Raw genomic sequence first — 27269 nt, 5'->3', positions numbered from 1 at the left:
GGTGATGTACCGAGGGCAGAGGTGGTGATGTATGGTGGGCGGGGATGTACAGAGAGCAGGGATCGGTGATGTATGGTGGGCGGGGATGTACAGAGGTCAGGGATCGGTGATGTTTGGTGGGCGGGGATGTACGGAGGGCAGGGGTGGCGATGTACAGAGGGCAGAGGTGGTGATGTATGGTGGGCGAGGATGTACAGAGGTCAAGGATTGGTGATGTATGGTGGGCGGGGATGTACAGAGGTCAGGGATTGGTGATGTTTGGTGGGCGGGGATGTACGGAGGGCAGGGGTGGTGATGTACGGAGGGCAGAGGTGGTGATGTATGGTGGGCGGGGATGTACAGAGGTCAGGGATTGGTGATGTTTGGTGGGCGGGGATGTACGGAGGGCAGGGGTGGTGTTGTACGGAGGGCAGAGGTGGTGATGTATGGTGGGCGGGGATGTACAGAGGTCAGGGATCGGTGATGTATGGTGGGCAGGGATGTACGGAGGGCAGGGGTGGTGTTGTACGGAGGGCAGAGGTGGTGATGTATGGTGGGCGGGGATGTACAGAGGTCAGGGATTGGTGATGTTTGGTGGGCGGGGATGTACGGAGGGCAGGGGTGGCGATGTACAGAGGGCAGGTCTTATAAAGACAAACCATGAAAAATTGCATAGAATGCTTCCGTCTGTACCCGGTGTAGCGAGCGCTGGATGGACGGGGGGAGATGACAGGAGGGGCGCCCACTGTGCAGGTCTCATCCTCAGCGACGACTAATTGAGAGTTCATCGCTATCTTGTCACTTAATAGCAGATTTATAAAGGTTACAGTAATGGCGGATCCATTGTCCACACGGTCCGGCGTCCTGACACACATTAAATGTTACAATTACAGGAGTAATCATCGCCGCTCTCCGCCAGTCACAGATTTACCCTCAATGCGATAACAATGCTTCACCTAATTCTCATTTTCCGCTGCTTGAGGTGGCGGCTCTGGATTTATTACATTACAATCTATGCAAAATTAATGGAAACGGAGCCGGTGAACATCTCTAATCCGAGCGACAATTCACTGGCCTGTAATAATGGCGGCCGGTAAGCTGAGCAGCCGTATCTCATATAGTCAGCGACTCCTGTACCCCAAGTGTCACCATCCTGTACCTCAAGTGTCACTATCCTGTACCCCAAGTGTCACCATCCTGTACCCCAAGTGTCACCATCCTGTACCCCAAGTGTCATCATCTTGTACCGCAAGTGTTACCATTCTGTACCCCAAGTGTCATCATCTTGTACCCCAAGTGTTACCATTCTGTACCCCAAGTGTCATCATCTTGTACCCCAAGTGTTACCATTCTGTACCCCAAGTGTCACCATCCTGTACCCCAAGTGTCACCATTCTGTACCCCAAATGTCACCATCCTGTACCCCAAGTGTCACCATCCTGTACCCCGAGTGTCACCATCCTGTCCTCTCAGTGGGGCCCGGAGGTCTGTGCTTACAGTCAGACACTCTATATACTTTATGTACTGATATACTGTATATACTAGAGGTTGGACACACTATGTACTGTTATACTGTACAATGTTCTGGAGGTTGGGCAGACACTATATATATATATATTTATATACACACTATATATTGGGCTGGGTTCACACTACGTATATTTCAGTCAGTATTGTGGTCCTCATATTGCAACCAAAACCAGGAGTGGATTGAAAACACAGAAAGGCTCTGTTCACACAATGATGAAATTGAGTGGATGGCCGCCATATAATGGCAAATATTTGCTGGTATTTTAAAACAACGGCTGTTATATTGAAATAATGGCCGTTATTTACTGTTATATGGCGGCCATCCACTCAATTTCATCAGTGTGTGATCAGATCCTTTCTGTGTTTTTAATCCACTCCTGGTTTTGGTTGCAGTACTGACTGAGATATATGTAGTGTGAACCCAGCCTACTGTACAATGTTTTGGAAGGGAAGATAAAAGGGTAAAACTTAGGTGAAATAAAACCAGCAGCGTCTTATAAATGGACTCTGTAGAGGACAAGGCCTCCTCTATACGTGACCTCATCTGTATATGGCCTCCTCTATATGTGACCTCATCTGTATATGGCCTCCTCTATACGTGACCTCATCTGTATTTGGCCTCCTCTATATGTGACCTCATCTGTATATGGCCTCCTCTATATGTGACCTTATCTGTATATGGCCTCCTCTATACGTGACCTCATCTGTATATGGCCTCCTCTATATGTGACCTTATCTGTATATGGCCTCCTCTATATGTGACCTCATCTGTATATGGCCTCCTCTATACATGGCCTCCTCTATACATGGCCTCCTCTATACATGGCCTCCTCTATACATGGTCTCCTCTATACATGGCCTCCTTTATACATGGCCTCCTTTATACATGGCCTCCTCTATACATGACCTCCTCTGTACATGGCCTCCTTTATACATGGTCTCCTCTATACATGGCCTCCTCTATACATGGCCTCCTCTATACATGGCCTCCTTTATACATGGCCTCCTCTATACATGGCCTCCTCTATACATGGCCTCCTCTATACATGGCCTCCTTTATACATGGCCTCCTCTATACATGGCCTCCTTTAAACATGGCCTCTTTTATATGTGGCCTCCTCTATACGTCCCACAGAGGTAATTTCTTCCAGTTTTTTACGAGAGTCTTAACAAGGTGTCCGGATTCTCACGTTTTCTATCTGACATTTCCCAAAGTGAATGAAAGAAATAACTTTCTGCAGAGAACAATAAAATGTTTCACATATCGACCTTCATGATGTGAGATGTCAGCCAGAAGCGTCTCATGGGGGGACCCCAACACACGAGACTGAACCCCCAGAGCAATTCTTCATCTGTTACAATGAGTGGGACTGTGGGCACCTATCCAATGGGGGCGTGAGGGTCCGTCCGTCACTCGGGCCCCTGGATCTAATGACCTATGGGATATTATTTCCATACGTTATAATGTATCTGTGCAGGCAGCTGCTATGGGGCCCAGAAGAAGCGGGGCTCAGGGTCGTAGGGCCGGACTACAAGCACAGCGCCACCCTCCCTTTACATGTCGATGCCCGCAGTAGCCCCTACCCTGGCCCCCACCTGCAGCATGCAGAAGACCCAATAAACCCGACATACAATGTAAAGTGAGATCCATAAATGCTTCTTACCTAATGTGACCTCGGACTGCATGGGCATGGTGAGGGCCGGGTGCTTCACCTCGCAGCTGAACAGCGCCTCATTGTCCACCTGTGGGTTGAGGGTCCACGTGAGCATGGCTCGCACCTCTACCGTCCCGTCACTCATTGGAAGATGCATTTGGTGGAAGAAATAAGTGGGGTCCGTACTGTGGACCCAGCGGGGGAACTCCAGGCTGACCACAGTCTCTGGAATGGCCTCGGTCACAGGGCTGGACATTGGTCCTTGGTCCGATGTGCGGGATCGGAAGGGGTTTTCAGTAAAAGAGTTCGATCCCCGTTCCTCAGTGTCCAACAATAAAAGGGATTTTTGCATTTTAGTATCATCCAGGTCTCGGTTCAGAAGATTCCGGGATCCTCGGTTATTCATCAGTCCGGCTGCTGCGGCCGGGGGCTCCATCATGGGGACAACCTCGATCAGCTCACCGTCCCTCTTGAAGTAGACCTGGAAGACAGGCCACAAGATTACATCAAGGCATCTTATACATCCCTATAGATCCCAGATCCCCAACCTCTGTCTGTCAGAGCATGCTGGGAGTTGTAGTAGAGACACAGGTTGGGGATCATTGTTGATGAGCACCAAGACCCCCCAATCCTAATGAACCCCGAGACCCCCCAATCCTGATGAACACTGAGATCCCCCTGATCATGATGCAGCACAGAGACCCCCTGATACTGCTCCAGCACCAAGACCCCCCCCAATCCTGATTCAGCACTGAGACCCCCCCAATACTGATCCAGCACTGAGACCCCCCAATCCTGATCTAGCACTGAGACCCCCCCAATCCTGATCCAGCACTGAGACCCCCCCAATACTGATCCAGCACTGAGACCCCCCAATCCTGATCCAGCACCAAGACCCCCACAATACTGATCCAGCACTGAGACCCCCCAATCCTGATCTAGCACTGAGACCCCCCCCAATCCTGATCCAGCACTGATACCCCCCCAATACTGATCCAGCACTGAGACCCCCCAATCCTGATCTAGCACTGAGACCCCCCCCCCAATCCTGATCCAGCACTGAGACCCCTGATACTGCTCCAGCACTAAGACCCCCCTGATTCTGATGCAGCACTGAGACCCCCTTGATACTGCCCCAGCACTGAGACCCCCCTGATTCTGATGCAGCACTGAGACCCCCTTGATACTGCCCCAGCACTGAGACCCTCCTGATACTGATCCAGACAGAGCACTGACCCCCCCCCCAAGTGTCAGTGTTCATCAACTACTAGAAAACTACAACTCCCATCATGCTCTAACAACTTGTTGCTTTCCAGCTTTTGCTACATGAGGATTGGGCAGCTGCGGACCCTCGCTCTTAGCACATGGACCCCCAGACATCTTATGAAGCTGTCAGCTGAATACATACTGAACGTCTCTCTCACTGACAGAAAGCAGAAATCCTAAATAGTAAAGAATTAACCAAAGTCTATTAAAAAGTTGTAAAATACTTCATTATAGAGATATAAGAGCGGAGCGCCCCCCTATAAGATGACGGACCCCCAGCCTTATCTGGCCGATGTGTTACTGAATCAACCAGAGAGCCGGAAGCTCAAGTGTAAATGAAGGCTAGAGATGTAGCAGCTGTCAGTGACATCCCTACTGTAGCTGCCTGCTGGCGGAGGGGCTGTCTGTCTGCTGGCACAGGGGCTGTCTGTCTCATGGCGGAAGGGCTGTCTGTCTCCTGGCACAGGGGCTGTCTGTCTCCTAGCACAGGGGCTGTCTGTCTGCTGGCGGAGGGGCTGTCTGTCTGCTGGCACAGGGGCTGTCTGTCTCATGGCGGAGGGGCTGTCTGTTGGCAGGGCTGTCTGTCTCCTGGCGGAGGGGCTGTCTGTCTCCTGGCGGAGGGGCTGTCTGTTGGCGGGGCTGTCTGTCTGCTGGCGGAGGGGCTGTCTGTCTGCTGGCGGAGGGGCTGTCTGTCTCCTGGCGGAGGGGCTGTCTGCTGGTGGAGGGGCTGTCTGTTGGCAGGGCTGTCTGTCTCCTGGCGGAGGGGCTGTCTGTTGGCAGGGCTGTCTGTCTGCTGGCGGAGGGGCTGTCTGTCTGCTGGCGGAGGGGCTGTCTGTTGGCGGGGCTGTCTGTCTCCTGGCAGAGGGGGTGTCTGTCTCCTGGCACAGGGGCTGTCTGTCTGCTGGCAGAGGGGCTGTTGGCTGGCGGAGGGGCTGTCTGTTGGCGGGGCTGTCTGTCTGCTGGCAGAGGGGCTGCCTGCTGGCGCAGGGGCTGTCTGTCTCCTGGCGGAGGGGCTGTCTGCTGGTGGAGGGGCTGTCTGTCTCCTGGCGGAGGGGCTGTCTGTTGGCAGGGCTGTCTGTCTCCTGGCGGAGGGGCTGTCTGTCTCCTGGTGGAGGGGCTGTATGTTGGCAGGGCTGTCTGTCTCCTGGCGGAGGGGCTGTCTGTCTCCTGGCGGAGGGGCTGTCTGTCTCCTGGCGGAGGGGCTGTCTCCTGGCGGAGGGGCTGTCTGTCTCCTGGCGGAGGGGCTGTCTGTCTCCTGGCGGAGGGGCTGTCTGTCTCCTGGCGGAGTGGCTGTCTGTCTCCTGGCGGAGTGGCTGTCTGTCTCCTGGCGGAGGGGCTGTCTGTCTCCTGGCGGAGTGGCTGTCTGTCTCCTGGCGGAGTGGCTGTCTGTCTCCTGGCGGAGTGGCTGTCTGTCTCCTGGCGGAGGGGCTGTCTGTCTCCTGGCGGAGTGGCTGTCTGTCTCCTGGCGGAGGGGCTGTCTGTCTCCTGGCGGAGTGGCTGTCTGTCTCCTGGCAGAGTGGCTGTCTGTCTCCTGGCGGAGTGGCTGTCTGTCTCCTGGCGGAGTGGCTGTCTGTCTCCTGGCGGAGTGGCTGTCTGTCTCCTGGTGGAGGGGCTGTCTGTCTCATGGCTGTGTAACTCAGCAATTGATTGGTCTGAGATCCCGTCTGCCACTCCTGACAAGCTTCATCTGTGGACGCCGGCATCTGCTTAACACGAGTCCCATTGATTGGCTGCGTTCCACATGAGGGATGGGCAGGCTCTTTAGTGGGGTCTCCCCTTCCCTCCTGTCATAGAGATCACTGCAGATTATCTCACTCTAGAATATTTTAGTGTCTTAAAGGGGACAGACGCCACAATCTCTCCAGTCCTCTAGGTTGTACAGGTAGAAGCGTCTGTATCACCCGACAGGCCGGCTCTCTGTATGTTTAATCTCCTGTCTATAATGTATGTGATTGTCTCTCCGTACACAGGCAGTCTGCAGTATATCGCATAGCGGAGGGATAAAGCAGATCTCCTGTGCTGCCTATAGCTTATAACAGAGAACATGAAGCAGACGGAAATCATAACGTGTGAGTTTTGGGTGTCCGTCCCCCATTTCAGTACCCAGCAGACTATTACTCCGCAGTCAGTAAATCTGCAGCTGTATTCATTGCCTGTCCACCCCTCAGCCTGGGGCATCATTCAGCACAAGGCAGCATGCTGTAATCACACTGTATTCTTCTCTACATGTCCCAATAAAGAGATGTATAAACATAGTGACATCACTTAGAGGGCGGGGCTAAAGCTCAGAGACAAGATCCAGCCACGCCTCCTGAGACAAAGAGAAGGCGGAGTCAGGAGCTGGAGACAACACAGACTGAAAATGAAAGAATGACACAACTTCCTGTCAGAGGAGAATCAACTATTACTGAGTACTATAATTAGATGAATCACTGTATTAGAAAGTTATATATCCTAGGGTGTCAATTTTCTGATCTTGGAATACCCCTTTAAGCCTGTAGGTGGCTTAGGACACTGACCCTTTAAGTGCCCTCCTCATCTGATATGACTGCAGTGGTGCACATTGGGGGAGCGCAGCTCCTGAGCTGGAATACAGGCAGAATATTGCTATACACCATGCCAGCAAGGCTCTGCCCTCCTACTCATGTATACTGCCCCCACAGCTGCCACCAGTGCACAGGACCCTGTAACAAACCCTCAGCTGTGAGAAGTCTCAGCTCTGTCCAGACTCTTCAGCCGATGAATAATGAAGCAGATTAATGAGGCGACAATGTAGCACAAAGTCCATCAGCGCCGACGTCTCTTTACACAGGGATTAGCTTTACCTGGAGAGGCCCTGCTTCTGTACGCCGCCATTCACATCACGCTCAGCGGTGCTGCACAAACCTATACTGTGGCGGATTCAGAGATACAATGATGCCAGGATATGGGGAATAGTTTTGCCATCTTGCATTTCTTTCAGTTTTCTTGTCGATCTGAAGGAAGACGGATGACTGCGCTGTTCTTGTGCTGGGGAAGCTATCTGGGTGTGAGCACGTCTGCCTGTGTGCGTTATTCAGCCATGATTTTTTCCAGCCATTGCTCCCTTATGTCCAGGAGAGGTAAGGCCAGGTTCACACTATGTTTTTGCAATCAGTTTTTTTTTTTATCCCTTTTATGAAAAAAAAAAAAACTGATGAAAAACAGATGAAAAAACATTTGCATTTGTGTGCATCTATTTTTCTATTGACTTCCATAATAAAATAAAAAACGGATAAAAATGCATCTGTGCAAAATGTGGTTGACTGTTTTTCTGTTCGCTAAAAAAAAAGACAAATGCGTTTTGATGAAATGAAAAAAAAAAAAGATCAAAATGGATGCAAACAAACACAAACTATTTTTCATCTTTTTTTCCCCCATAAAATGGATAAAAAACCTGATAGCAGAAAGTCAGTGTGAGCCCGGCTAAGAGGGGCGCCCGGCCCGCCGGCAGTGACCACATACATCAGACGCCATTGCTGCTGGATTTTTCCTATCTCAGTATCTGTCTATTATCTACAGCTGGATACATGATGCGGCGTCCTCCCGTCACGGCTGACATCATACTCCTCGCTCCAATTCTCTGTTGAAGTGAACAAGTGATATCGCATCTTCGCCGCATTCAGAAGAATTCCAGGAAACGCGGCCAACAAGGCTTGGGTTTGGCAGCCGTGGCGCTCTGATTGGGAAGCGCTCCATTGCGTCTGTGTAATGTTGTTCCTCATGACTTCTAATGGAATCATTCAGCACATGCACCGCGCACGCCTCCGCCACCGCGCTGCATCCTAGAGACAGCCGTACAGGTAACCGCCATGTGACCGCCGCCCGAGCTGACGGCGCTAAATGTAGATGACAGAGAGATGAAACCGTGGCCCATTAACCCCCTCCTGATCATCACGCTGCAGAATTAATCCCTCTCCTCTCACCTTTCACCCCGACAGCTGCCAGCGGCCATGTCTAATGAATTCTCCGCGCTCAGATCTCGTCGCGGGGTCGTCGCTCCCTCCGTATTTCCCGGAACAAGTCTTTGCATTTTTCCAAATTAAACCTTTAATGTCTAAAAATTGATTTTCCCAGAATTCAGACTCTGGATTATAGGATTAGCGGACGAGTATAGAGACGGCGTCACATGTCTGGGATCCGGGCGGCTCCTGACGTACGGAGAAGATGAGGGGACCGTTCACTACACGTCTGTACATCTAATGGACGGCAGATCCTCAGCCAACACAACGTCCATGGCAGCGAGTCCAACCTTCTCACTGATCCTCTAGTGCGGCTCCCATGAAGCTTGGTGTAAGGGGCCATAGAGCTTTCTAGAACTCCAGTGCTGGCCATTGGCTTGGATATGGTTACTGCTTAATACAAAGGAATCTGTGAAATCAGCAAATGATGAGGAAAGAAGATACATGTGTCTGCTAATATGTCCAGCCAGGGATTATTGTAGCAAACCCTCCGCTGTGAGAAGCCGTAGTCCTCAGTATTGGTTAATCGTATTCTGTATGAGATCACGCAGCGGACGGGTTAGTTCTTATGTATCCAGTGTAGACAATCCTACTGCTACAATGTATCAGTCTGTACCCCCTATATCATAGTGCATGGGCGCATGTATACCCCCATCATGGTGCATGTGTACCCCCTATATCATGGTGCATGTGTAACCCCTATATCATAGTGCACAGGTGCCTGTATACCCCCTATATCATAGTGCATGGGCTCATGTATACCCCCTATATTATACTGCATGGGCTCATGTATACCCCCTATATCATAGTGCATGGGTGCATGTATACCCCCTATATCATAGTGCATATGTACCCCTTATATCATAGTGCGTGAGTGCATGTATACCCCCTATATCATAGTGCATATGTACCCCTTATATCATAGTGCATGGGCGCATGTATACCCCCATCATGGTGCATGTGTACCCCCTATATCATAGTGCATAGGTGCCTGTATACCCCCTATATCATAGTGCATAGGTGCCTGTATACCCCCTATATTATACTGCATGGGCTCATGTATACCCCCTATATCATAGTGCATGGGTGCATGTATACCCCCTATATCATAGTGCATATGTACCCCTTATATCATAGTGCGTGAGTGCATGTATACCCCCTATATCATAGTGCATATGTACCCCTTATATCATAGTGCATGGGCGCATGCATACCCTCATCATGGTGCATGTATACCCCCTATATCATAGTGCATGGGTGCATGTATACCCCCTATATCATGGTGCATGTGTAACCCCTATATCATAGTGCATAGGTGCCTGTATACCCCCTATATCATAGTGCATGCGTGCATGTATACCCCCTATATCATAGTACATAGGTACCTGTATACCCCCTATATTATACTGCATGGGCTCATGTATACCCCCTATATCATAGTGCATATGTACCCCTTATATCATAGTGTGTGAGTGCATGTATACCCCCTATATCATACTGCATGGGTTCATGTATACCCCCATATCATAGTGCATGGGTGCATGTATACCCCTTATATCATAGTGCATATGTACCCCCTATATCAAAGGGCATGGGTGCATGTATACCCCCTATATCATACTGCATGTATACCCCCTATATCATAGTGCATGTATACCCTATATGTCATAGGGCATGAATGCATGTATACCCTCTATATCATACTGCATGTATACCCTCTATATCATACTGCATGTATACCCCCTATATCATACTGCATGTATACCCTCTATATCATACTGCATGTATACCCCCTATATAATACTGCAAGAACAATGTAACTGGAGCATAAAACAAGCGGCTGTAATCCAGCCCATAATCAGGTAAAGAGCTTCTCATTGCGTGTAATGTATCGGCTCCCATAACACGTGTGTGCATTGTGCTCTAGAGCCGCCTGCACACAGAAACGCCATAATCTCTCTCGGTGCAGCCGCAGCGGGGGCCGCAGGACCAAACCTCTCCTCTATGTCAATTAAAGAGCAGCAACTCCTTCTCCTCACTGCCAAGAGGCTTCTCCAGGTGCCATTAGGAGCGCGTTAATAACAGGTGTCGGTGAGAGAGAACGCCGCTTTAAGAAGGGTTTAATGGCCGCCAAATAATAGCGTTTAACGTGAAATGGCAGTTTTTTTATTTGAAGGAGTCAGTAAGTCAGCGGCGGCTTCAATGAGGCTTTTTTCCCACTTTTTTTCTTTTCCTCTCTAAATAGCATTTTAACATAGCTTCACATCCGTCACCGGCTGCCGAGGGGGCACGGGACCAAATTACGCATTCCGATTACGGAGGATGAATAATAGGCAGGAGAGGGGCCGAGAAAACAAGAGATGCCGGGATTGGAAAGACTTGTGAAAGGAGAGAGGATAAAAGCCGCAGCGCTGAGCTCGATACCAATCTACAAAGCACATTAAGATGTATTCATTTAGCAGGTCGATTCCGTCAATAGGAGGCGGCTGCCGAGATTGTCACCGCCGCAAAAGGCGACCGGCAGCTAGAACAGCCGCGCACAATCATGTTTGCTCATTTTTTTCAGCTTATTTTATCTAGAAGCGTTGACTTTGTGTGAAATACAACAAGCGTGGCGCAGGCGTAGAAGTCTCCAGGGACGGCAGCCGAGCCGCCAGCATGACAGAAAGAGCAAGGTGCCGACCGCAGAAACACGGATGATGGGTGAGATACAAGGTGCCGACCGCAGAGACACGGATGATGGGTGAGATACAAGGTGCGGACCGCAGAGATACGGATGATGGGTGAGATACAAGGTGCCGACCGCAGAGATACGGATGATGGGTGAGATACAAGGTGCCGACCGCAGAGATACGGATGATGGGTGAGATACAAGGTGCTAACTGCAGAGATACGGATGATGGGTGAGATACAAGGTGCCGACCGCAGAGATACGGATGATGGGCGAGATACAAGGTGCCGACCGCAGAAACACGGATGATGGGTGAGATACAAGGTGCCGACCGCAGAGATACGGATGATGGGTGAGATACAAGGTGCCGACCGCAGAGACACGGATGATGGGTGAGATACAAGGTGCGGACCGCAGAGACACGGATGATGGGTGAGATACAAGGTGCCGACCGCAGAGACACGGATGATGGGTGAGATACAAGGTGCCGACCGCAGAGATACCGATGATGGGTGAGATACAAGGTGCCGACCGCAGAGATACAGATGATGGGTGAGATACAAGGTGCCGACCACAGGGATACGGATGATGGGTGAGATACAAGGTGCCGACCGCAGAGATACGGATGATGGGTGAGATACAAGGTGCCGACCACAGAGATACAGATGATGGGTGAGATACAAGGTGCCGACCGCAGAAACACGGATGATGGGTGAGATACAAGGTGCCGACCGCAGAGACACGGATGATGGGTGAGATACAAGGTGCGGACCGCAGAGATACGGATGATGGGCGAGATACAAGGTGCCGACCGCAGAAACACGGATGATGGGTGAGATACAAGGTGCCGACCGCAAAGATACGGATGATGGGCGAGATACAAGGTGCGGACCGCAGAGATACGGATGATGGGTGAGATACAAGGTGCCGACCGCAAAGATACGGATGATGGGTGAGATACAAGGTGCCGACCGCAAAGATACGGATGATGGGCGAGATACAAGGTGCGGACCGCAGAGATACGGATGATGGGTGAGATACAAGGTGCGGACCGCAGAGATACGGATGATGGGTGAGATACAAGGTGCCGACCGCAGAAACACGGATGATGGGTGAGATACAAGGTGCCGACCGCAAAGATACGGATGATGGGTGAGATACAAGGTGCCGACTGCAGAAACACGGATGATGGGTGAGATACGAGGTGCGGACCGCAGAGATACGGATGATGGGTGAGATACAAGGTGCCGACCGCAAAGATACGGATGATGGGCGAGATACAAGGTGCGGACCGCAGAGACACGGATGATGGGTGAGATACAAGGTGCCGACCACAGAAACACGGATGATGGGTGAGATACAAGGTGCCGACAACAGAAACACGGATGATGGGTGAGATACAAGGTGCCGACCACAGAAACACGGATGATGGGTGAGATACAAGGTGCCGACCACAGAGATACGGATGATGGGTGAGATACAAGGTGCTGACCGCAGAGATACGGATGATGGGTGAGATACAAGGTGCCGACCACAGAGATACGGATGATGGGTGAGATACAAGGTGCTAACTGCAGAGATACGGATGATGGGTGAGATACAAGGTGCCGACCGCAGAAACACGGATGATGGGTGAGATACAAGGTGCCGACCGCAGAAACACGGATGATGGGTGAGATACAAGGTGCCGACCGCAGAGACACGGATGATGGGTGAGATACAAGGTGCCGACCGCAGAGACACGGATGATGGGTGAGATACAAGGTGCCGACCGCAGAAACACAGATGATGGGTGAGATACAAGGTGCCGACCGCAGAGACACGAATGATGGGTGAGATACAAGATGCCGACCGCAGAGACACGGATGATGGGTGAGATACAAGATGCCGACCGCAGAGACACGGATGATGGGTGAGATACAAGGTGCCGACCGCAGAGACACGGATGATGGGTGAGATACAAGGTGCTAACTGCAGAAACACGGATGATGGGTGAGATACAAGGTGCTAACTGCAGAAACACGGATGATGGGTGAGATACAAGGTGCCGACCGCAGAAACACGGATGATGGGTGAGATACAAGGTGCCGACCACAGAAACACGGATGATGGGTGAGATACAAGGTGCCGACCGCAGAGACACGGATGATAGGTGAGATACAAGGTGCCGACCACAGAAACACGGATGATGGGTGAGATACAAGGTGCCGACCGCAGAGACACGGATGATAGGTGAGATACAAGGTGCTGACCGCAGAGACACGAATGATGGGTGAGATACAAGGTGCCGACCGCAGAGACACGGATGATGGGTGAGATACAAGATGCCGACCGCAGAGACACGGATGATGGGTGAGATACAAGATGCCGACCGCAGAGACACGGATGATGGGTGAGATACAAGGTGCCGACCGCAGAGACACGGATGATGGGTGAGATACAAGGTGCTAACTGCAGAAACACGGATGATGGGTGAGATACAAGGTGCTAACTGCAGAAACACGGATGATGGGTGAGATACAAGGTGCCGACCGCAGAAACACGGATGATGGGTGAGATACAAGGTGCCGACCACAGAAACACGGATGATGGGTGAGATACAAGGTGCCGACCGCAGAGACACGGATGATAGGTGAGATACAAGGTGCCGACCACAGAGATACGGATGATGGGTGAGATACAAGGTGCCGACCACAGAAACACGCATGATGGGTGAGATACAAGGTGTCGACCACAGAAACACAGATGATGGGTGAGATACAAGGTGCCGACCGCAGAGATACAGATGATGGGTGAGATACAAGGTGCCGACCACAGGGATACGGATGATGGGCGAGATACAAGGTGCCGATCACAGAGATACGGATGATGGGTGAGATACAAGATGCCGACCGCAGAGATACAGATGATGGGTGAGATACAAGGTGCCGACCGGAGAGATACAGATGATGGGTGAGATACAAGGTGCCGACCACAGAAACACGCATGATGGGTGAGATACAAGGTGCCGACCGCAGAGATACGGATGATGGGTGAGATACAAGGTGCCGACCACAGAAACACGGATGATGGGTGAGATACAAGGTGCCGACCGCAGAGACACGGATGATGGGTGAGATACAAGGTGCCGACCGCAGAGACACGGATGATGGGTGAGATACAAGGTGTCGACCACAGAAACACAGATGATGGGTGAGATACAAGGTGCCGACCACAGAAACACGCATGATGGGTGAGATACAAGGTGCCGACCGCAGAGATACGGATGATGGGTGAGATACAAGGTGCCGACCGCAGAGATACGGATGATGGGTGAGATACAAGGTGCCGACCGCAGAGATACAGATGATGGGTGAGATACAAGGTGCCGACCGCAGAGATACAGATGATGGGTGAGATACAAGGTGCCGACCGCAGGGATACGGATGATGGGCGAGATACAAGGTGCCGATCACAGAGATACGGATGATGGGTGAGATACAAGGTGCCGATCACAGAGATACGGATGATGGGCGAGATACAAGGTGCCGACCGCAGAAACACGGATGATGGGTGAGATACAAGGTGTCGACCACAGAAACACGGATGATGGGTGAGATACAAGGTGCCGACCGCAGAGACACGGATGATGGGTGAGATACAAGGTGCCGACCACAGAGATACGGATGATGGGCGAGATACAAGATGTGATACATCAAGGGGAAACAATTGGCAGATTTTGGTCTTTCCGCTGTTTTTTCATCTTCTGGAACAGTTTTCCAACCTGTGACTCTCCAGAAAAAACACAACTCCCAGCATGCCCAGACAGCAATGCTCATGGCGCCTTCTCATCTTCTCTTGTAAACAGATTTTTTCTATGACTGATCAATCATCCCAGATATTTTATGGGAAACAGATCACTGATCTCAGGGAGACCAGCTAAAGAAAACCCTCTCTGCTGCCGGTTAAAGCGTGAAATCTGGATATATTACAATGTGGTATTGATGGGGTCATCTCCCTCCATTACTAGTATTGTATCTCTGGACCCTCACCCACTATATACAGCTCTCTCACTGGAAACACCACCAATAACGGCCAGGAAAGAGATGGCAGAATTAGCGGACGCTGAATGCCGCTTTCATACATCAATCCTGAGACCCTGGAGCGCGAAATAAAGTGATTGGAGCGAGGCCCGGTCATTGGGGATAGCCAGAGCCGGCATCTCACGGCCAGCCTTGTGGGGGTTTCCTATTTAGTGCTGTGGAGAGTATACAGAGAACGGTGCAGAGAGTATACAGAGAACAGAGAGGAGAGTATACAGAGAACGGTGCAGAGAGTATACAGAGAACAGAGAGGAGAGTATACAGAGAACAGAGAGGAGAGTATACAGAGAACAGAGAGGAGAGTATACAGAGAACAGAGAGGAGAGTATACAGAGAACGGAGAGGAGAGTATACAGAGAACGGTGAGGAGAGTATACAGAGAATGGAGAGGAGAGTATACAGAAAACGGTGCAGAGAGTATACAGAGAACGAAGAGGAGAGTATACAGAGAACGAAGAGGAGAGTATACAGAGAACGGAGAGGAGAGTATACAGAGAATAGTGCAAAGAGTATACAGAAAACGTAGAGAGTATACAGAGAACGGAGAGGAGAGTATACAGAGAACAGAGAGGAGAGTATACAAAGAACGGAGAGGAGAGTATACAGAGAATAGTGCAAAGAGTATACAGAAAACGTAGAGAGTATACAGAGAACGGAGAGGAGAGTATACAGAGAACAGAGAGGAGAGTAAACAGAGAACGGAGAGGAGAGTATACAGAGAACGGAGAGGAGAGTAAACAGAGAACGGAGAGGAGAGTATACAGAGAACGGAGAGGAGAGTAAACAGAGAGGAGAGTATACAGAGAACGGAGAGGAGAGTATACAGAGAACAGAGAGGAGAGTATACAGAGAACAGAGAGGAGAGTATACAGAGAACGGAGAGGAGAGTATACAGAGAACGGAGAGGAGAGTATACAGAGAACGGAGAGGAGAGTATACAGAGAAGAGAAGGAGCACAGTCCGGAAACCGCAGCCAAATACAGTTCTGGTGCCGGAATGACATGGTCAGATGGATCCAGATCTCTGTAGATATATGGCCGGTCAGGTGGTTTGAGGAAACTGTCAGTAAGACAATGCACCCTCCACAAGGGTCATATAGTCATGGATTGTCGCAGGAACACAACAGTGAGTTCTCTTTTTTCGGCCTTCGCAGTAATGGGGCCGATAGTCCTGCACAACAATTCACCCGGCACAATTGCTGCAGAGACTAATCCTTGTGCTTCTGAAGGCCGAGGGAGGTTCTGGAGGTTCCTCATACTACTAGATGGAGCTGTAATGTACAGGGACACCCTGTCTATACCACCTACTGAGCCATAGTCCAGAATAGGCCAATGTAGGACCGGTGACGGCACCACGACGCAGAGGAATCTTTTAAATCTTTTTATATGTCATACGGAACACATTACTGGGGGGTGGGGGTGGTTCAGATAGAAAGATCCAGCAACAGCATCTTCAGGATATAAGTGAAGTCAGTAGGACACTATCCAGGTGCCCTCCTCTCCCCGTACTGTGGGGGACACTGCCCTGGGGTGCCCTCCTCTCCCTATACTGTGGGGGACACTGCCCTGGGGTGCCCTCCTCTCCCCGTACTGTGGGGGACACTACCCTGGGGTGCCCTCCTCTCCCCGTACTGTGGGGGACACTACCCTGGGGTGCTCTCCTCTCGCTGTACTGTGGGGGACACTGCCCTGGGGTGCCCTCCTCTCCCCGTACTGTGGGGGACACTACCCTGGGGTGCTCTCCTCTCGCTGTACTGTGGGGGACACTACCCTGGGGTGCCCTCCTCTCCCAGTACTGTGGGGGACACTGCCCTGGGGTGCCCTTCTCTCCCCGTACTGTGGGGGACACTACTGCCCTGGGGTGCCCTCCTCTCCCTGTACTGTGGGGGACACTGCCCTGGGGTGCCCTCCTCTCCCTGTACTGTGGGGGACACTGCCCTGGGGTGCCCTTCTCTCCCCGTACTGTGGGGGACACTACTGCCCTGGGGTGCCCTCCTCTCCCCGTACTGTGGGGGACACTACTGCCCTGGGGTGCCCTCCTCTCCCTGTACTGTGGGGGACACTGCCCTGGGGTGCCCTTCTCTCCCCGTACTGTGGGGGACACTACTGCCCTGGGGTGCCCTCCTCTCCCTGTACTTTGGGGGACACTGCCCTGGGGTGCCCTTCTCTCCCCGTACTGTGGGGGACACTACTGCCCTGGGGTGCCCTCCTCTCCCCGTACTGTGGGGGACACTACTGCCCTGGGGTGCCCTCCTCTCCCTGTACTGTGGGGGACACTGCCCTGGGGTGCCCTTCTCTCCCCGTACTGTGGGGGACACTGCCCTGGGGTGCCCTCCTCTCCCCGTACTGTGGGGGACCCTCACCTGAGGAGCCGGCTTTCCTCCGCACACGATGCACACCAGAGTGAAGTTCTGCGCCTGGTACCGGCTGAATGGCGCTGGGGTGTCTGCGGCGATCACAGCGATGGATACAGGAGGAGCTGGAGGGACAGAAGAAATCATCATTATACTCCGAGCCGTCATCCTGATAGCACACAGCACAACACACATCTCTATACTGCACCTCACAGAAGGATTTGTCAGTATGCTCTGGGGGCTGTGACCCCAACCAATTGTTAGAGTCAGGAGAAGCGCTCGGCAAAGCTCTTTACTCCCTGCGCTCAGGAGATGTCTTACAATGGAGCTTGTGATAGAAGAAGCAGCGAGCCACAGAGAGAAGAGTTCATTCGAGCGCTTCTCCTGGTTATATTCAATAATTGATCGGATCTCAACACCCCAAAAGATGACGGATTCTAAACTTTTGTCACCTCTCTAAGGCATGTCAAACATTTTTTGTAACTCTTTCAGGACCAGGACTGTGCATCTACAGGAGCGACACCTGGGCTATAGTGAGAATGGCTGTAAGTGTACGCTCCCTTTAAGTATAGAACTATAAAGCATAGCGCTGATCAGTAGATGGAGGCTAATGACTCTATGTGTCAGTCCCCTAGGGGAACTTACAATGTGTAGGGGAAAATAATCTTAGCTCCTCCTCCAATAAGTGTTTAACTCCTCCCCTTTACCATTTTAGAGATAAAACATGTAAAATAATTAAATAAATAAATATTAGATGTCAAAGCGTGCGCAATCTACGAAAAAGTGACAATATTGTTCCGGCACGGTGATCGGCACAAAGAAAGAGTGGCATCAAGGACAGGAGGATTGCGGATGTATTGTTACATTATACTGTACAGCAGAAAAAAAATAATAAAAAGCGATCAACACCAATATGATCAATAAACACCAGAGATCGAGGGGCAAATAAATGACCCCAAACTGCCCCGTACCTGGGAAACCCATTATAGGGGTCACAATTGGGACAAGGGGGAAACCAAAACGCCAAAATGAAAATTGGGGCCTGGTCCTTAAGGGGTTAAAGTGACAGCACCCATTGAAAGACCCTTAACCCATATTATGCCAACATAAACCCCCATCATAAAAAAAAGACCTAGGAGCGGAGGTGGGGACACCCAGTGACTACCGAGGACAGGACAGTGAAGTTTCCCCCCCCCCATCTCTCGTGTATATTCCGGCTTTCTCCTCCCAGTCCTCGTCTCCCCCCCCCCTATATCTTGTGTATATTCCAGCTTTCTCCTCCCAGTCCTGCCCCCCCCCCACCCTATATCTCGTGTATATTCCGGCTTTCTTCCCTCACCCCCCCCCCCCCCATATCTCATGTATATTCCGGATTTCTTCCCTCAGTCGTCATCTCCCCCCACCCTATATCTCGTGTATATTCCGGCTTTCTCCTCCCAGTCCTGCCCCCCCCCCCCATCTCTCGTGTATATTCCGGCTTTCTCCTCCCAGTCCTCGTCTCCCCCCCCCCCTATATCTTGTGTATATTCCAGCTTTCTCCTCCCAGTCCTGCCCCCCCCCCACCCTATATCTCGTGTATATTCCGGCTTTCTCCTCCCAGTCCTGCCCCCCCCCCATCTCTCGTGTATATTCCATCTTTCTCCCCCCAGTCCTCCCCCCCCCATCTCTCGTGTATATTCCGGCTTTCTTCCCTCAGTCCTCGTCTCCCCCCACCCTATATCTCGTGTATATTCCGGCTTTCTCCTCCCAGTCCTGCCCCCCCCATCTCTCGTGTATATTCCATCTTTCTCCCCCCAGTCCTCGTCTCCCCCCCCCCCCCCCATCTCTCGTGTATATTCCGGCTTTCTCCTCCCAGTCCTGCCCCCCCCCCCATCTCTCGTGTATATTCCGGCTTTCTCCTCCCAGTCCTGCCCCCCCCATCTCTCGTGTATATTCCGGCTTTCTCCTCCCAGTCCTGCCCCCCCCATCTCTCGTGTATATTCCGGCTTTCTCCTCCTAGTCCTGCCCCCCCCCCCCATCTCTCGTGTATATTCCGGCTTTCTCCTCCTAGTCCTGCCCCCCCCCCCCATCTCTCGTGTATATTCCGGCTTTCTTCCCTCAGTCCTCGTCTCCCCCCACCCTATATCTCGTGTATATTCCGCTTTCTCCTCCCAGTCCTGCCCCCCCCATCTCTCGTGTATACTCCATCTTTCTCCCCCCAGTCCTCGTCTCCCCCCCCCCCCCCATCTGTCGTGTATATTCCGGCTTTCTCCTCCCAGTCCTGCCCCCCCCCATCTCTCGTGTATATTCCATCTTTCTCCCCCCAGTCCTGCCCCCCCCCATCTCTCGTGTATATTCCGGCTTTCTTCCCTCAGTCCTCGTCTCCCCCCACCCTATATCTCGTGTATATTCCGGCTTTCTCCTCCCAGTCCTGCCCCCCCCATCTCTCGTGTATATTCCATCTTTCTCCCCCCAGTCCTCGTCTCCCCCCCCCCCCCATCTCTCGTGTATATTCCGGCTTTCTCCTCCCAGTCCTGCCCCCCCCCCCCCATCTCTCGTGTATATTCCGGCTTTCTCCTCCCAGTCCTGCCCCCCCCCATCTCTCGTGTATATTCCGGCTTTCTCCTCCTAGTCCTCCCCCCCCCCCCCATCTCTCGTGTATATTCCGGCTTTCTTCCCTCAGTCCTCGTCTCCCCCCACCCTATATCTCGTGTATATTCCGGCTTTCTCCTCCCAGTCCTGCCCCCCCCCCATCTCTCGTGTATATTCCGGCTTTCTCCTCCCAGTCCTGCCCCCCCCCCATCTCTCGTGTATATTCCGGCTTTCTCCTCCCAGTCCTGCCCCCCCATCTCTCGTGTATATTCCATCTTTCTCCCCCCAGTCCTCGTCTCCCCCCCCCCCCATCTCTCGTGTATATTCCGGCTTTCTCCTTCCAGTCCTGCCCCCCCCCCCATCTCTCGTGTATATTCCGGCTTTCTCCTCCCAGTCCTGCCCCCCCCCCCCATCTCTCGTGTATATTCCGGCTTTCTCCTCCCAGTCCTGCCCCCCCCCCATCTCTCGTGTATATTCCGGCTTTCTCCTCCCAGTCCTGCCCCCCCATCTCTCGTGTATATTCCATCTTTCTCCCCCCAGTCCTCGTCTCCCCCCCCCCCATCTCTCGTGTATATTCCGGCTTTCTCCTCCCAGTCCTGCCCCCCCCCCCATCTCTCGTGTATATTCCGGCTTTCTCCTCCCAGTCCTGCCCCCCCCCCCCATCTCTCGTGTATATTCCGGCTTTCTCCTCCCAGTCCTGCCCCCCCCCATCTCTCGTGTATATTCCGGCTTTCTCCTCCCAGTCCTGCCCCCCCCCCCCCCATCTCTCGTGTATATTCCGGCTTTCTCCTCCCAGTCCTGCCCCCCCCCCCATCTCTCGTGTATATTCCGGCTTTCTTCCCTCAGTCCTCGTCCCCCCCCCCCCATCTCTCGTGTATATTCCGGCTTTCTCCTCCCAGTCCTGCCCCCCCCCCCCATCTCTCGTGTATATTCCAGCTTTCTCCTCCCAGTCCTGCCCCCCCCCCCCCCCCATCTCTCGTGTATATTCCGGCTGTCTTTCTGTTGTCAGAACGTTTCCTCATTGTCGGCTTCAGCCTCATTGTCTCTGGTTGTGTTCCATGTTGTTATGTCCTTCATTTCTCTTCTTCTTTTTGTTCCATCCTCTCCATTCGCCCTGGCCCCCTCCTCGGCCCGCAGAGACCTATAAACCTGTAGTCCTCCTCGCTCGCTCCTTCTTTCTCCAATCTGACAAATGTTAATAGGAAATGACTGTTCTATGTCCCGGTCCTGTTATTGTGTCCGTGTCCGCGCTGGATGGGGCGGGGGACACCACAATGGAGGGAGACCGTCCCCGGAGCCACCGCAGATGAGACGGCGCTCGCCTCTGACAAGTCTACATTCAGATTTATTTAAATGAGATATTTTCAATATTTAAATCTATTCAAATGAGCGTCTAGCGGCGGTGAGTGCGGTGCGGCTGTGCCGGCCCAGGATGAATGACTCTATCACCAGAATGAAGTCTGGGGAAGCTCGAGGAAATTGATCTCTCACTTACCTGGTACAACAGTAAATCAGGGGAAACGCCGCGTCTAAATCACACAAATGTCTCATTATCCACTGCCCAAATGCCCTACTGTTGTCTCCAGTTCAGGTGCGGTTTGCAATTAAGCTCCATTTACTTCAATGGAACTGAGTTTCAAAACCCCACCCAACTGGAGACAACAGTAGGGGGAAGTAGCCATATTTTTGTAGCGCAAGGGCACGCTGTCAGGGCATGCTGGGAGCTGTAGTTACACCAGCTGGAGACCACTGCCCTATTCAATGAGCGATGCTATCGAGGCATGCTGGGAATTGTAGTTTTGCGCCATCTAAAAAGGCACAGATTGGGGGACTCTGCACCACAGTGAATGTGTCCTTTTATTTATCTGATGCCGATAGGAAGATCAGACAATAATCATCCAGGATCAATAATACACAGTTACTAATGGTTTCCTTCCCATGCTTTACACTGCAGCCCTGCTATATTATGCCGGATTATACAGGGACTTACAGGAGGAGCAACCCTCCTGCCATGTCTCATATGAAGTGACTGATAACAGAGAGCAATTGCTTCCATTCACCTACACGGCAAATGCACAGAGACAACTGCAGGTTCAGCTCAGCTCTAACAAGGATTTTACTTGATTAGAAATATAGCGCCCCTCAGGTTGGTTTTGGTACTGCAGCTAAGTTCACATCTAAGATATCAGACACGATCAGTGAACAAGTGCAGGGAGCGGCCATGTTTTCCTGATCCCGGCCGACCCCTTTGAGGGATGGATCGTTTGTATGAGATTCGCCTCCAGTGCTGGTCGTGTGTTTTACGCTCAGCGGGACGCCATGGCTTGCAGCATCTGAGCCCAGGAACAACCTTCTGAGGTGCGGCGGGGGGAGACGCCTTCCTTCCTGGTGCGCAAAGCCTCGGGGGACAGACGGCAGTAAAAGTGCAGATATCTGGCGGTGTATTTCACTCATAGATCATAAAGAGGCCAATTAAAAGGGGGAAAAAAAGAGAGCCGTAAAAAAGAAAAGGGGCCGCAGTTAAGACGACTCCGCCGCTTGTGTTCCTTTCCTCGGCGCTGCCGGTGGCGGGGGCCTTAATGACCTACCTGCGCTGTACGTGCAGCGGCGGCAAATTATGGCGGCCTATAAAAGTGCGGCACGCCAGAGGTTTATTACGGTGCGCGCGGTCCCACTCCTTTAATTAACTTGACTCCTCTGTGAGATTCCTCTCCATTCCCTCCCGCTGTGAGCGATTCCTCCCCGCGCCCCTCCCCCCACATTGTACATAGCGGAGCCTTTACGCTTTATAGCGATCCATTAAACCTTCCGCGACGTCGTCACATCGACCTCATCTGATTTTATTGGCGATGAGGACGTAGAAGGCAGAGGTTTTCGGGGGACAACTAAGAATCTCCACTCTTCAGGTAGAGAACAAGGAGGTCGGGGACGTTCACCTTCGTGATACGGTCCGTTTAATGGGGAGAACAGAGCAGAAGTTACCACCAGAACAATACAGTGCACTGTACGTCAATGGGGGCCGCTCTGATGGATGTGATGCACCACTATGGCGGCTCTAGGCTGGGGATCACAGCCCTACATGACAGGGTCCGTCCGATCATCAGCTTCCCTTCCCATGCTTTACATGCAGTGATAACATTGTCTATCGGAGTCACGGGACGGGTCGTCTGAAATCCATCTTGATGAGTAAAGAAGATGGAGTATTTTTTTTTTCTATTTAAAAATCTCCAGTCTTCCAGTACTTATCATCTGCTGTATGTCCCGCAGGAAGTGGTGTATTCTCTCCAGTCTGACACAGTGCTCTCTGCTGCCACCTCTGTCCATGTCAGGAACTGTCCAGAGCAGGAGAGGTTTTTTATGGGGATCTGCAGCTGCTCTGCACAGTTCCTGACATGGACAGAGGTGGCAGCAGAGAGCACTGTGTCAGACTGGAGAGAATACACCACTTCCTGCAGGACATACAGCAGCTGATAAGTACTGGAAGACAGGAGATTTTTATATAGAAGTAAATTTGTATAACTTTCTGACATCAGCTTATTTCGTTGATTTTCTCCCCACCAGAGTTCCCCTTTAATGGGTGCTGCTCTGATCCGGCACAGCACTATGGCTTTCTTTATGAGTTTGTGTTGAACTTGAACATGAATTAGTATGAGATCGGTATATTATATTTCCTATAACAGATCTAGTCTGGGCCTGCAGTATATAGGATACAGATATACACGGCGCCTCTCTATACATGCCCCTTTCAGCGCACACCCCATACTCATACATATATAATGGGAAATCAGCAGCTAAATTCAATTGAATCCATGACTGAGGTTTTGCATAATCGCATGTAGAGAGCGGCGCGGCCCGGTGGCGGCTCTCACATCTTACATGGCTTCTCCCCATGCTGGAGCCCATGGAGCCGTCTGACTGACTGTCTCCTTCTCCCACCGACACATGTGTCCGGCATCATCAGGGGAGGCGAACTACAGAAACAAAGGCCTAACCACAACCTAACACCTTGTATAACCGGCCGCCTACAGGTCATAAGGATCAGAGGATCAGGGGCCACACGCTTTATGGAAATGTCCTCTACCAAGAACCTATTACACAGGGCCGCTCTCTGTATAAATAATGGAGAATGGACAATTCCTTTAAGACCTGAGATGGACACAATCTGCCTGTAACATATTGGCTCCAGAATCCTTTGCCAGGTAGAAAACTCCATTCAGATAGAGAGCGAGGACTGGGAGATAAATCAGGTCAGTGTCTTGGCATCTCGGTAATTGAAATCTCCCCCCGGTATGAGGCGAAAGCGATGGACGAGGACAAGTCTAATAACAAGATGGTCAGGCCGGTTAGCGGGAGGAATTGCTTTAAACTCAGGGATAAATGAAATCTACCAGTAAGTGAGGAAATATTCCGAGGATCGGAGGAGACGGGAGGCCGGGAGGAGACGGGAGGCCGGGAGGAGATGGAAGGCCGGGAGGAGATGGAAGGCCGAGGGAAGACGGGAGGCCGGGAGGAGACGGAAGGCCGAGAGGAGATGGAAGGCCGAGAGGAGACGGGAGGCCGGGAGGAGACGGAAGGTCGAGAGGAGACGGGAGGCCGGGAGGAGACGGAAGGCCGAGAGGAGACGGGAGGCCGGGAGGAGACGGGAGGCCGGGAGGAGACGGGAGGCCGGGAGGAGACGAGAGGCCGGAAGGAGACGGAAGGCCGAGAGGAGACGGGAGGCCGGGAGGAGACGGAAGGTCGAGAGGAGACGGGAGGCCGGGAGGAGAAGGAAGGCCGAGAGGAGACGGGAGGCCGGGAGGAGACGGAAGGCCGAGAGGAGACGGGAGGCCGGGAGGAGACGGAAGGCCGAGAGGAGACGGGAGGCCGGGAGGAGACGGGAGGCCGGGAGGAGACGGGAGGCCGGGAGGAGACGGAAGGCCGAGAGGAGACGGGAGGCCGGAAGGAGATGGGAGGAGACGGGAGACTGGGAGGAGACAGGAGGCGGGGGGGAGACAGGAGTCCGGAAGAGACGGAGGAGATGGGAGGCGACGGGAGGCCGGGAGGATAGGAGGAGACAGGAGAACGGGAGGAGACGGGAGGCCGGGAGGAGACAAGAGGCCGCCGCACAACTGGTTAAGATGTATCAGCAGAAATAAGCAGCTGGCTCCGTAATCAGATGCCGCCATTCACTTCCGCACAAACTATAGACCACAAATCAGTTGATTAGTTTAAGAGGAAATTGGAAAGACGGCGGCATGGAGAGAATCTGGAGGGTCTCCCGTGTACAGCCATCATCAGGAAGACGGGAACCAAAGGGCCGAGGGCTACAGAAGTCTGGGCCATGTACTGCTAGAGGAGGAGTTGTTCACCAAATTTTTTTGTAATTTACACTACTGTTCAAAAGTGTGGGGTCACCCAAACAATTTAGTGTTTTCCATGAAAAGTCCCACTTCTTCACCACCAGACGTTGTGTAATGAATAGAAAATAGAGCCAAGACATTGACAAGGTTAGAAATAATGATTTGTATGGGAAATAACATTGTTCTTCCATCACACTTTGCTTCCGTCCCAGAATCCTCCTTGTGCAGCAATTCCAGCATTGCACACCTTTGGCATTCTAGCTATTAATCTGTTGGGGTAAGCTGGAGAAATTGCCCCCCACGCTTCTAGAAGCAGCTCCCACAAGTTGGATTGGTTGGATGGGCACTTCTGGCGTACCATACGGTCCAGCTGCTCCCACAATGGGGTGGTGATCTGGTGACTGCGCTGGCCACTCCATTACCTAGGATAGAATACCAGCTGCTGCTTCTGCTGTATATAGTTCTTGCACAATTTGGAGGTGTTTAGGGTCATTGTCCTGTTGTAGGATGAAATTGGCTCCAACCAAGCGCTGCCCACTGGGTATGGCATGGCGGTGCAGAGTGATCGCCTTCCTTATTCACAATCCCTTTTACCCTGTACAAATCTCCCACCTTACCAGCACCAACCCCAGACCATCACATGACCTCCACCATGTATAACAGATGGCGTCAGGCATTCTTCCAGCATCTTCTCATTTCTTCTGCATCTCACAAACCTTCTTTGTCATCCAAACACCTCAAACTTGGATTCATCCGTCCACAACACTTTTTTCCAGTCTTCCTTTGTCCAATGTCTGTGTTCTTTTGCCCAACTTAATCTTTTTCTTTTATTGGCCAGTCTCAGATATGGCTTTTTCTTTGCCACTCTGCCCTGAAGCCCCAAATCCGGCAGCCGCCTCCTCACTGTAGATGGTGACACTGGTGTTTTGTGGGTACTATGTAATGAAGATGCCAGGTGGGGACCTGTGAGGCGTCTGTTTCTCAAACTAGAGACTCTAATGTGCTTATCTTCTTGCTTAGTTGTGCAACGCGGCCTCCCATTTCTTTTTCTACTCTGGTTAGAGCCTGTTTGTGCTGTCCTCTGAAGGGAGTAGTACACACCGTTGTAGGAAATCTTCAATTTCTTAGCAATTTCTCGCATGGAATAGCCTTCATTTCTAAGAACAAGAATAGACTGTCGAGTTTCAGATGAAAATTCTCTTTTTCTGGCCATTTTGAGCATTTAATTGACCCCACAAATGTGATGCTCCAGAAACACAATCTGCTCAAAGGAAGGTCAGTTTTGTAGCTTCTGTAACGAGCTAGACTGTTTTCAGATGTGTGAACATGATTGCACAAGGGTTTTCTAATCATCAATTAGCCTTCTGAGCCAATGAGCAAACACATTGTACCATTAGAAGACTGGAGTGATAGCTGCTGGAAATCAGCCTCTATACACCTATGTAGATATTGCACCAAAAACCAGACATTTGCAGCTAGAATAGTCATTTACCACACTAGCAATGTATAGAGGGGATTGGTTTAAAGTTAGGACTAGTTTAAAGTTATCTTCATTGAAAAGTACAGCGCTTTTCCTTCAAAAATAAGGACATTTCAATGTGACCCCAAACTTTTGAACGGTAGTGTACTTCTACAAAAAAAAACTCCAGTCTTCCAATACTTATCAGCTGCTGTATGTCCTGCAGGAAGTGGTGTATTTTCTTCAGTCTGACACAGTGCTCTCTGCTGCCACCTCTGTCCATGTCAGGAACTGTCCAGAGCAGCAGCAAATCCCCATAGAAAACTTCTCCTGCTCTGGACAGTTCCTGACATGGACAGAGGTGGCAGCAGAGAGCACTGTGTC

The 27269-nt window shown here is 51.7% G+C and overlaps 1 protein-coding gene across 4 annotated transcripts in view; it reads right to left on the bottom strand.

Annotated features, from left to right (window-relative positions):
• IGSF21 (immunoglobin superfamily member 21) overlaps positions 1–27269 on the bottom strand; it is a 426683-nt gene that overhangs the window by 83281 nt on the left and 316133 nt on the right. For all 4 annotated transcript variants that reach the window (XM_069947004.1, XM_069947001.1, XM_069947003.1 and 1 more), the window contains 2 exons: positions 17526–17641; positions 3174–3645 (listed from right to left, as the gene is read on the bottom strand). In XM_069947004.1, the coding sequence (XP_069803105.1) occupies positions 3174–3645; positions 17526–17641 (588 nt within the window). The remainder of the gene's footprint in view (positions 1–3173; positions 3646–17525; positions 17642–27269) is intronic.

This window comes from Dendropsophus ebraccatus, chromosome 12 (genome assembly GCF_027789765.1).
Source record: "Dendropsophus ebraccatus isolate aDenEbr1 chromosome 12, aDenEbr1.pat, whole genome shotgun sequence".
NCBI lineage: Eukaryota > Metazoa > Chordata > Amphibia > Anura > Hylidae > Dendropsophus > Dendropsophus ebraccatus.
Note: the sequence above shows the minus strand (reverse complement) of the source record. Positions and strands in the feature narration are given on the sequence as shown.